The 12,243-nt window shown below is 33.4% G+C and overlaps 1 protein-coding gene across 2 annotated transcripts; it reads right to left on the bottom strand.

Annotated features, from left to right (window-relative positions):
- Positions 1–105: 105 nt before the first annotated feature.
- LOC139839806 (auxin response factor 19-like) lies at positions 106–11,167 on the bottom strand. Of its 2 annotated transcripts, none has more exons than XM_071829967.1 (13): positions 10,801–11,167; positions 10,590–10,708; positions 8,987–9,085; positions 8,819–8,875; positions 8,563–8,718; positions 8,046–8,130; positions 7,857–7,947; positions 7,590–7,754; positions 7,344–7,469; positions 6,840–6,915; positions 4,966–6,744; positions 4,510–4,700; positions 106–566 (listed from the first exon to the last, which is right to left on the bottom strand). In XM_071829967.1, the coding sequence occupies exons 1-13, from the start codon at positions 10,856–10,858 to the stop codon at positions 428–430; spliced, it is 3,141 nt and encodes a 1,046-aa protein (XP_071686068.1). In that variant the 5' UTR covers positions 10,859–11,167; the 3' UTR covers positions 106–427. The 2 variants fall into 2 exon arrangements, with proteins under 2 accessions (XP_071686068.1, XP_071686069.1); XM_071829968.1 differs by having other exon boundaries at positions 7,344–7,466.
- Between the last annotated feature and the right edge of the window lie 1,076 nt (positions 11,168–12,243).

Here is a 12,243-nt window from a genome sequence, read left to right as displayed (position 1 = left end):
CATTTATGTAATAAACTTTTCTTTTGTTATTGTTTGCACAATCTTATAACTTTCAAAAGGAATCTGTTTGCTTGATACATACACTATAAACTTTGAAATGTTGATACTGTATAACATGATGATAGAATTATGGTAGTACAATTTAACCATCTAAAATGGAACTGATATAAATTCTCTCATTATAGGGGGATCAAAGCAAGTATACACTTTTATATGTACATATGGATGATGATATTTTGTACTAATCAAAGCATAAATTATCTGTAATACTCATGGTGTCTAGACGATATATGTTTAATACTGCTCTTTCCAGTCTATAATTTGTTGCTAAATAACTCGTGATCCAATAAACTAGGAACACAAATTCATGGCTAGCTAGGTACGACGAACTTCCTATAGGTTAAAAGTTGTAGATAGCATAGCATCTTTACACTTTTTCGCCACCTGAACTGCTGCAAGTTTGATTTTGTAGACCACTATTCCCACCAAAATCTCCATCCAAACTCATCTGTTGGACTTCTTGAGGAGACAAGATCTTAATGCACCGTACACAGTTTACAAACTCCCTGAAATTCATATATGGAAGCCCTAATTAGACATTGATATATAACGAGTGAGATTTGAGTTTGCGCGTTTTTGTGGGAAGTTTTAGCGATAAATTTGTACACGCAGATTATATATATATATATATATATATATATATATATAGGGGCAGGATCAATGGGTAAGTAACCAAGCGGGGAGAAGCAATTTTTTTTTCCATTTTTTTGGAATTTTTATTTTCCGGCAACAAGATCACACGAAAATATGAACATTTAGAAAAGACACTTCGTGATGAATGTTATTATTTAGGCGGGCAAACGATCGACAAAAATAACATTCAAGATAATATTGTTCGTGAAGAATGTGAACGTATTTTTTTTCATGTTTTGTGAAGTAAAATTTAGTCCGATTTAGAGTTTAGGGTTTAAGGTTTGGTGTTTTGGGTTTATTTCAACACCAAACCCTAAACCCTAAACTCTAAACGGTTCGTGTTAAAAACTCAATCTAAATCCTAAACCCTAAATATCTAAACCCTAATATCTAAACCCTAATATCCAAACCCTAATATCTAAAACCCCAAAATACGCTCGAAAAACACGATAATTGTTATATATTACTTCTTCGAGCGTTTTCCCGCCAAAATAAAAACATTTATCACAAAGTGTCTTTATTAAATGTTCTTATTTTCATCCAATCTATAATATTCGGGAACAAAGTTTTTTCAAAAAACGGAAAAAAAAAAAAACAAATTAAATTTTCCCCCCGATATATATATATATATATATATATATATATATATATATATATATATATATATATATATATATATATATATATATATATATATATAGTGGTATGATCAAGGGGGAAGTAATCAATCGGGGGGAAGCGGGGGGGAAGCAAATTCTTTTTTTTTTCGTTTTTTGAAAAAACTTTGTTCACGAACATTATAGATTAGATATATATATATATATATATATATATATATATATATATATAGGGGCAGGATCAATGGGTAAGTAACCAATCGGGGGGAAGCGGGGAGAAGCAATTTTTTTTTCCATTTTTTTGGAATTTTTATTTTCCGGCATCAAGATCACACGAAAATATGAACATTTAGAAAAGACACTTCGTGATGAATGTTATTATTTAGGCGGGCAAACGATCGACAAAAATAACATTCAAGATAATATTGTTCGTGAAGAATGTGAACGTATTTTTTTTCATGTTTTGTGAAGTAAAATTTAGCCCGATTTAGAGTTTAGGGTTTAAGGTTTGGTGTTTTGGGTTTATTCCAACACCAAACCCTAAACCCTAAACTCTAAACCGTTCGTGTTAAAAACTCAATCTAAATCCTAAATCTAAACCCTAAACCCTAAATTTCTAAACCCTAATATCTAAACCCTAATATCTAAACCCTAATATCCAAACCCTAATATCTAAAACCCCAAAATACGCTCGAAAAACACGATAATTGTTATATATTACTTCTTCGAGCGTTTTCCCGCCAAAATAAAAACATTTATCACAAAGTGTCTTTATTAAATGTTCTTATTTTCATCCAATCTATAATGTTCGTGAACAAAGTTTTTTCAAAAAACGGAAAAAAAAAAAAATTTAAATTAAATTTTCCCCCCGATATATATATATATATATATATATATATATATATATATATATATATATATATAGTGGTAGGATCAAGGGGGAAGTAATCAATCGGGGGGAAGCGGGGGGAAGCAAATTCTTTTTTTTTTTTTTCGTTTTTTGAAAAAAACTTTGTTCACGAACATTATAGATTAGATGAAAATATGAACATTTAATAAAGACATCTTGTGATAAATGTTTTTATTTTGGCAGGAAAACGCTCGAAGAATTAATATATTACAATTATCGTGTTTTTCGAGCGTATTTTGAGGTTTTAGATATTAGGGTTTAGATATTACGGTTTAGAAATTTAGGGTTTAGATTTAGGGTTTAGATTTAGGATTTAGATTGAGTTTTTAACACGAACGATTTAGAGTTTAGGGATTAAACCCAAAACACTAAACCCTAAACTCTAAATCGAGCTAAATTTTGACAAAAAGTACTTCACAAAACATGAAGAAAAAAACGTTAACATTCTTCACGATCAATATTATCTTGAATGTTATTTTTGTCGATCGTTTTCCCGCCTAAATAAGAACATTCATCACGAAGCGTCTTTTTTAAATGTTCATATTTTCGTGTGATCTTGATGTCTGAAAAAAAAATTCCAAAAAAACGAAAAAAGAAAAAAAAATTGCTTCCCCCCGCTTCCCCCGATTGGTTACTTCCCCATTGTTCCTGCCCTTATATATATATATATATATATATATATATATATATATATATATATATATATATATATATATATATATATATATATATATAGTCAAAAGTTCAAACGAGAATCACAAAAAGGGCGAAAACTTTTAATTTACAAAGATTTTAACATTAGAGTAAATTGAATTACCGATAAATGTAAAGTAAGAATGAACATAAAATAGTTTGAATAAGAAAAAACTTATATTTTACCTATATAATCAAATATATAGTTTCTCGTTCACATGTGCATATCTGTTTGTGAACATGTGAATAAATTCGTATAATTAACAATTTAACATGTAATTTGTGATAATGAACATAAGGTTTGTTAATGACATGAACATTAATTAACATTTTCATGTAATTTGTTGCATTTAAATGCATAAAAACTATGAAATCAAAAGGTTCTTGCAGTTCTCGTTTGAACCTGCCCAATAGCCAAAGGTTCAATACAGAACTTTTATAATGTGCACCATTGTGCACAAATACAAAACTTTTTTAATGTGCATAAGTGTATTTCTATGCACATTAGTTGGTTCTGCGCGCGCGCGCGCACACACACACACACATAGGGGCAGGATCAATGGGGAAGTAACCAATCGGGGGGAAGCAAATATTTTTTTTTTCGTTTTTTTTGAATTTTTTTTCCGGCATCAAGATCACACGAAAATATGAACATTTAGAAAAGACACGAAAATATGAACATTTAGAAAAGACACTTCGTGATGAATGTTATTATTTTGGCGGGAAAACGATCAGCAAAAATAACATTCAAGATAATATTGTTCGTGAAGAATGTTAACGTTTTTTTTTTCATGTTTTGTGAAGTAAAATTTAGCCCGATTTAGAGTTTAGACCGTTCGTGTTAAAAACTCAATCTAAACCCTAAATTTCTAAACCCTAATATCTAAACCCTATAAACCCTAATATCTAAACCCTAATATCTAAACCCCAATAGCTAAAACCTCAACATACGCTCGAAAAACACGATAATTGTTATATATTACTTCTTCGAGCATTTTCCCGCCAAAATAAAAACATTTATCACAAAGTGTCTCTACTAAATGTTCATATTTTCATCCCATCTATAATGTTCGTGAACAAAGTTTTTTCAAAAAACGAAAAAAAAAAAAAAAAAAAGTTTTTGCTTCCCCCCGCTTCCCCTCGATTGGTTACTTCCCTCTTGATCCTACCACTATATATATATATATATATATATATATATATATATATATATATATATATACACACACACACACACACACACTCTCTTCAAAAACTGGGTACCAATTTGCATCCATGGGTTTGTAGGGAAAAAAAATTGTAAAAAAAGAAAAGAATATAGTAGTTGCTACCGTCATGCTCAAGTCGACAAGACGTCATGCTGAAGTCGGATGACGTCATGCTGAAGTCAGCATGGCATGCTGAATTCGGGATGACGTCATGCTGAAGTCGGCATGACGTCAGCAACTACTGTTCATCAGCTGTTCAGTTTTAGTATTATATGGGTCATATAAAATGGAAGATGTTGATTGCAATGTTGATTCTTGTTAGAGGTGGAAAAATGGGTTGAATCCGAACTATATCAGCACAAATTAATTATATAGATTATGAACTTACTCCCAAGGGTCATCACCAACAAGTAGAACGTCATTCTCATGATCCACGTAGACAAGTTTCCAACCAATTCTTTGACGATCCTCTAATTGACCCTCGATACCAAACCTTCGAGCAAGGTCTTGTTTGAGATCGTCATACCCTGAATATGCAGTTATATCGATAGATCTTCCAACTGCACCTCGTTTGTAGACCTACATTAACCAAAATAAAATATTTAACTTCTGAAACCCACAGTATACTAAACAGTAGAAGAGTTACAAGCAATAGTGTGCCAAACACCATCACAAATTATTAGTTTTGCAAAATGATTAGTTTGTCAGATAAAAGAAGAGTTTCGGTAACTTTTGACGATTTCTTTGTTTAGCCCGTTAGAATAGAACACGGCCCAAGTCGACCAAAACATAAGTAAATGGGTTGGAACTACCACAACTAGTACGATTATAGGTAACATCAAACCTTGGTATAAGTCCTCAATCTTTGAAATTGTTGAGGTTGAGGGGGTGGGGCCCAGACACCATTATTCAATAAGCTTCCATCGTTTATGGTCGAGTCAATGGAGTTGAAAGTCATATCTGGAACACCAAACGACTGAGATACTATGGATGAAGAGAGTTCCGGTTGAGTATCCTTAACGGGGTTTTCATAACCTGACATTAAGCCGCCACCTGAGCTGAGATTATTCTGGAAATCTTTATCACATTCAATCATTCCTTTTGCGATCAAAGGGTCAGGAATCATTGACGATATTTCCAAACGGTTGTCCACGTTTACACCAAAAGTCCCATCTTGAATTGTATCTCTAAATGGCAATGTTTGTGAGTTGAAGAACATATTACTTGAGTTATGAGGTTGCAAATGAACATCATTCTGGGAATGGCAAATTGAAGTTGCAGATGATGAACTGTCCAAATAATCTATCTGGGTCCCACCAAGATTATGCAAGTATGTCTGTGGTGCTAAAAAGCCTTGATTTTGAATCTTTGAAATGTTTACTGAAGGTTTCACATCAGCTTTTTGCTGCAATTCTTTACCAAAATTGCCATGTGCAGTTACAGTTTCCAATCCACTGGTATTATTAATCAAATGATCGCCCACCATTGTTGTATTTTGATAAGATCGACTGTTGATCATAGATGGGACCGTGTTCTGGCTGTTATTAGTTGACGGTGATGTAGAACATGATGGACCATCATCACTCCCGGTTCCCGTCAATAAACTGCTACCATTTGTTGAAAGCTGATTGGTTGTTGGTGTTGAGGTGGGCCCTGTCATGTGCCCTGACATTTCATGGTGATGTTGAAGCTTTGGTTGCTGAGAAAGATTGGTTAACCGAAAACTCGGCTCGTCGTTATTTCGCATAATCTGTTGTGGTAGTGATGTGATGGGTGCTTGAGAGGGCAATTCCGTCATTTGACTATTTGATATTGACCTTGTAAAGCCTTGTTCTTGGGGATGTTGTTGCCCTTGCGCTAAAAATGATTGTTGATGCGGATGAAGCTTCGGTAAATGTTGAGCCTGGTTTTCTGAAATCTGTAACTTTTGATTACTTTGTTGATCTGGAAACTGAGATGGCAACTGGATTCTCTGTTGACCTTGACCTTGACTTTGACTTTGACTTTGACTGACCGTCATCATCTGCTGCTGTTGAAGTTGTTGTTGCTGCTGTTGTAATTGAAGAATATTTTGAGAGTGAATCTGGGACTGAATGTGGTTTTGAGGCAACGTTTGATTGATCAGATTTTGTCTAGCTGTTTGCTGGGTCAAGTCGGTCAATTGTTGTGGTTGCATCATCATGGCTAATGGGTTAGTAGTGGTTGGTTGAGGTTGCTTTTGTAGGTGATCGAGTTGTGAGATCGATCGTTGACTATTGAACTGTAGGTTATTTTGAGTAATCATTTGTTGTCCACCATAATTTTGCAGAACCGAACCTGCCAATGGGTTCAAGTAATTCGGTTGGATTTGATTAGCCATAGACGGATTCTGCTGCATGTTCATCCATTGGACTAAACTTAGTCCTGGATCCTTCATCGACATATCTTCACCGAGCCACGGCATTGTTCTCTTAAATAGGCTGTCAAGATCTGCGGTTTCCTCACCTAGCATACCTTGTCTTGGACGTTTCGATTGGTAAAACGGTGGGGTCGGGCAGATAAAAAAGGGAGTGGTAACTGGTTCAATCTCCCATATCGAGACACGATTACGCCTTTCCCCAGCGGTAGCTTCGTCCCAACCAACCTAATCAATAAAAATGATTACGACGGTCAACAATCAAGACTTTAGTTGACTCGGAATATTCAAACACAAGTAACAGCTTAGTTGACTCGAAATACCTGTAGGTTACGCCATTGTGAGTTTTTCCATCTCGCAGCATCTAGATCACTGATACCCGTAATCGTACCCATATACCTTAAGTAATTGTTAAATGAAATTTCGACAATTAATATAAATTTAAGAAAAAACCGAACATAAAATCACCAGTAGTTATATTAAAAAGACAAAATTACACGGCTCGTCTATGTGGTTTGTATGAGATTTCACTCCGAGTCCCTAAACATTTTATTTGCACTCCCCGTCCTCGTGGTTTCAATTCTTTGCACGGATCGTCCCTCCGGCTGACTATCGTTAAAATTCTCCGTTAACTTCAGTCATGTGCCAGCCACATGAGGGTAAAATAGTCTTTTTTTAATCTTTGGCGATCCGTGCAAAGAATTGAAACCACGAGGGCGAGGAGTGCAAAAACCCATGTTTAGGGACTCAGAGTGCAATTTCATACAACCACAGGGAAGAGCCGTGTAATTTTGTCTATTAAAAGTATCAAAATTGAGCTATATTACCTTCGTGTACCCGACTCTTCAGTCTCGAACATCATCCGGAAGCGCATACCAAGAGATATTTGGTTGCTGCAGACTGCTTTGTAGTACTTGGCTAATGGAATTACAAACTCAGAGGGACTAGCCCTGCTTTTAGAAACCAAAAATCCGAAAATGTTTATTATGGGTCAACTCAAGTGATTTGTAATGACGATAACGGTCAAATACATGATTTTGAAACTTAATGCAATTTGATATTGTAATATTGACCTTGGATTATAAAATACAGTGAAAGGACTGTTGTTTGCAGCTGCATGGGCAGCAGCAGCTAATATTCCGATGTGCATGCTATCACTCGACAAAACTGATGATGATAAGTTTGCTGGTTGTCTATTAGCTCGTCTAATACCTAATAAAAGTTGTTGCTTTTCGTCCCTGCAAGCGATTATAGATTAAAAACCCGAGTGTGTTAGATCCGGATATCAAAGCGATTATACATCAAAAATTGCGTAAGTTTCAATGTGGTCATGAGATTACCTTATAAACAAGACCGAGTCTCCTGCAAAAAGCCTTTTCCCACTAACAAAGAGACTCCAACCGGTTGTAAGCAAGTGACGTTTTGGTTGCCCTGAATATTTTAAAAACAGTTTATTAATTGTTTAATATTTTGGAATACATATGTTTATAATGGAGCATTTTGCTATGATAGAAGCAAGATGAACTTACCACGATAGATATGACGAAATGTCCATACATTGTCATGTAAATCTCTGGCCACAAGTTCTTGTGCAGGTGGTTGCATCGAAAAATCCTAAGGAAATGTAAACAAAAGATGTTTGTCATTACACTGCAACAAAATTTCCTACCTTTTAATTTTGATCACTTTAAAACCGTCTTGCTAAAGATGTCAAATCGACCAAATTAATTTTAAATGAGTGGCTTTTCGGGTTATGAATTATCTCGAACAGGTCAAACAACGCAAAATATAATGGGTCGAACGGGTAGAAAGCAAATGCAATTGTATTTTTACTTCATAAAAACATTTTATTAGAGAATATAAATCTTTGTAATCATATCTGACACGAATTATCTATAAAAAATAAGAACTTTGGAAATAAAAGGATTTGTGTTAAGTTGTTAACCCATCCCACTTCAGTCAGAATGTATAAAATGTTTTTTCACCCACAAAATACAACAAACGAAAGAACAATCAAAACCAAAAAAAAAAAAAACTTGAACTCACAAGAGGTGGGAAGATTTTTTCAGCTGCTCGACGAGGAACAGAAAATCCGCCATGAGTGCTTGTATCACTAGCTGTCAAAGTTTTACAGAAAAACTCGGTTTGTGGTTTGTGTGCTTTCATCATCAGATCCGACCTCAATAATGCTTCTCTATCAAACTATATATAAAATAAAATAAATGAAACCACACTATAATATGATCAGAATCGACAATTGTGACCAATGAATTACACACAATTCAAGTTATGCAGTCCATACCGAAGGAACGGGTTGCAACGTCATCTGCGCATATACTTCATCTGTTTCTGTATCAGCCTGAAATATAGAGTAATTTTTTAATGAAGTTATGAAATTAGATTTGTTTGAAAAGACATTTCCAAAAATAACTAGGGTTTTAAATAGCATAAGGATCTAAAACTGTCATACATGCAATGTGATGCTATGAAGGATGCATAACAGTTTCGACTGAAGATTGGGATAGTTTGGAATTTGAGCATCCACATCCTTCTTCATAGATGCAGCAACCTGAAAACGTATGTTATAATTAAATATCATTAGATATATCATATTATTAAAACAACTAAAAGATTGGTCTACTATTGCATAATCTTTTAAATCCCAAAACTGAGTCAAGTGAAAAAAAGGTAAATTATGGGTTCAATATTGGACAGCCATCAAAATGTGCCCTAAATTTCCTAGCTAAATTTTGTATCTAATTGGTTGAATTAATCTAGCATAAGGTATTTATGTTCATGCCTATGTAACAACCATGTATTTTTATCTACGATATTTCAAAAGGCAGTTTGTGACAAGAGAGGGCATTTAGGTAATTTGAGCTAGAAGATGATGCTGACTCTGCAGATATTGATATTGAGAAGGAAATGGCAAGTGGGTCCTTAAATAAAGGGCATATCATTTTAATATAAAATTTCTGCAGTATTTTGCATCATAAAGGCCAAAAACATGGCCATTAGTTGAACAACCTATGGTATAGTAAAGACTAAAGAGATGTTGCAGAGAAGAAAGTTCCTATCTTTATCAGACATCACCATATCACATGTGCATGTTCTGCAGATCTACCATTAATTTCATCTCATTTCTTTTCTATATACTTTTTATTTTATACCCGTTTTGTAACGAATATATAAAATTAAAATATATATCATATATCCACATAGAAGTGGAGAATAAATTATTTTGTTTATATATATATATATATGTATCGGTGAATATTCAATCAATTCTATACTATTTTGTACTCAATATTCATTTGATGACATTTTTTTTCAATATTTGTACTCCGTATTAATCTTGTCCTAAATTCTCTTAAAACTATACTTTTCTCCCAATAACTGTTTCAATCATTTTACATTACATGTCTACTAGTCTATTAGCGGTGTACTTAACACAAAAACCTAAATATATATATACATATATTACATAGTGACTAAATTAATCCTAACTTTTAATTGACAAAGTGATGCAAGTTTCCAAAATTTATATTCCATAGTACATACCAAATATTCTTTTTCATGTGATAATATTATTTTAGCAACTCCATTACCAACTATGAACTGCCCACATTTACCAAATATTCCAAAACTGATATCAATCCTGTTTTACTTTCTTTTTATAGCCTTTCATACTTGTACACTACAACTTTTTAACCGAAGTTTCACCAAATCACCAAAAATTACTCCATTTAACACAGTTATACACCACGCATCAATAGTTGTACATTAATTGAATTTGCCATACGTACTAAACAAAATTAAGAAATTTGTTCATGTATTCGGTGCACGTTAGCCCAAATATTACACTAATATTTGATATTCAATTTAACATTTTATGTTATGTTATTAATCTAATATATTCTAATATCTAATATATAATATCAATCTAATACTCATTTTCCTATTTATCATCTAATACTATACTATCAATTATTAATTCAATGTTAAAAATAAAACAAATTGAAAACATTAAGAAATTTAAAATTAGAAATTAGAAAATAAAATCGAATAAATACCTGTTCGCTGTGGCCCTGGGGGAAATAAACAACGTGTGTACCGGCCGCCGGTAAGTTGACCAAAGGTCCGGCGCACGCTTGCCATAACTCCGGATTAATTAACCGAATTTTTTCTCCACCTAATTTTCACAAATTAATTAAAATACTAAATAAAAAGTACTAACTTTTAGCATTTGTTAAACATTAATTAATCACTTAATTGTTATGTTACCTTCACCGTGATTCGCGGTAGGTAAACTCGATCCGGAATTGTTCGCCGGAATCTTCATTACTAGATGCAATTCAATCGCCGGCCAACCTTGTTTTTTCAATTTGACCGGGGAGACACCTACCGCCGGAGACTCATCGGAGCTTAAAAAACAAGATCAAAAAAAGGTTTCGCCGGAGATACTTGTCGGAAACCAAAAAAGAACACCGGAAAATGCGGAAAAGGGGACAAATTGAAAACCAGAGAACTTTAATAAAGGAAAATTGTCTTTAAGTACTACACAGACCAAATGCTGTATGTATCTGAATCTATTTATTTCTTTTTTATATGTTTAAATAAATTGTTTGAGCAAATTTTTTTTTTTTTTTCTGTTTGTAATTTATAATTGTGTGTGTGTGTGTGTGTGTCTGAAAGCAATCTTTCTCTCTCTACAAAATGGTGGGGAAGACTTGCTAGAGAAAGGGGAAAGGGGGTTGACCACTTGAGGTTATTTTAGTAATTTTAGGAGAGTTAAGCATTTAATTAAAGTATTCACTTCATAATGTAATACGAAGAATTAAGTAATTCATTATTATGTGCTCCGTAATAAATGTTACAAAAAGTGGAGTACAAGTACTACTTTGAAATTATTATACTTTAATTATGGAAGATCGTTTAAGAATAACTTTTCGTTATAGTTGGAATGATTATCAACAAGCATGTGATTAGATGCGCGCTAATGCGGGCTGATAAAATTCTCTTTGATACAATATTATTAACAAGTTAAGGTGCCCGCGCTTCGCAGCAAAATTTTAAAGCAGGCCCTAATAGAAAACTAAGTGGTTGGAAAAAAAAAAAAACAATGTGTATGAAAGGTGGCTCAAACCATTTAGCGTTTTTTAAAAGGCATCGGTTTTGTGAGTAGTTAGTTACGTTGTGTCCGTAAAATTATTTTAAGTTTAACTGTATTGTTGGAAAAATTTAACTCGCGGCGAGCGAGAAAATATGGTCCGTTGTAGATTTTGATGGAGTTTATTTAAGATTTTTTATGAAAATTCTGATTAAGGACTGATTTGTATTTTGACCAAAGCTGGGGGGTCGTTTATGAAAATTCTGGTTAAGGGTCAATTTGTACTTTTGACTAAAGTTGGAGAATTATTTTGAAAAAGTGGATTTTACCAATAAAATATTGTTAGGAATAGTAAATTGATATTCTATTGAATATATATTAGTTATAACAAATTATATTTGAAAATATTTAAAATAGGTCATTGCGTGAAATTTACCTTCTTTTTTTTTTACTAACTAGTTATCGAACCCTGGCTTCGCGCCGGGGGTTCGGTTTTCAATGTATTTTATTGCGTTCAGTAAAATTATTTTGTGGCTAACGATGATGTCGTTGAAGCGCAACTCGAGTCGAACTAAAAGGTATAACCCGTGATAGATTTAAATGTTATTTTAAATTAA

The sequence above is a fragment of the Rutidosis leptorrhynchoides genome, chromosome 4, assembly GCF_046630445.1.
Source record: "Rutidosis leptorrhynchoides isolate AG116_Rl617_1_P2 chromosome 4, CSIRO_AGI_Rlap_v1, whole genome shotgun sequence".
In the NCBI taxonomy this organism is placed as follows: Eukaryota; Viridiplantae; Streptophyta; class Magnoliopsida; order Asterales; family Asteraceae; genus Rutidosis; species Rutidosis leptorrhynchoides.
This window is presented reverse-complemented; position numbering and strand designations above follow the sequence as displayed.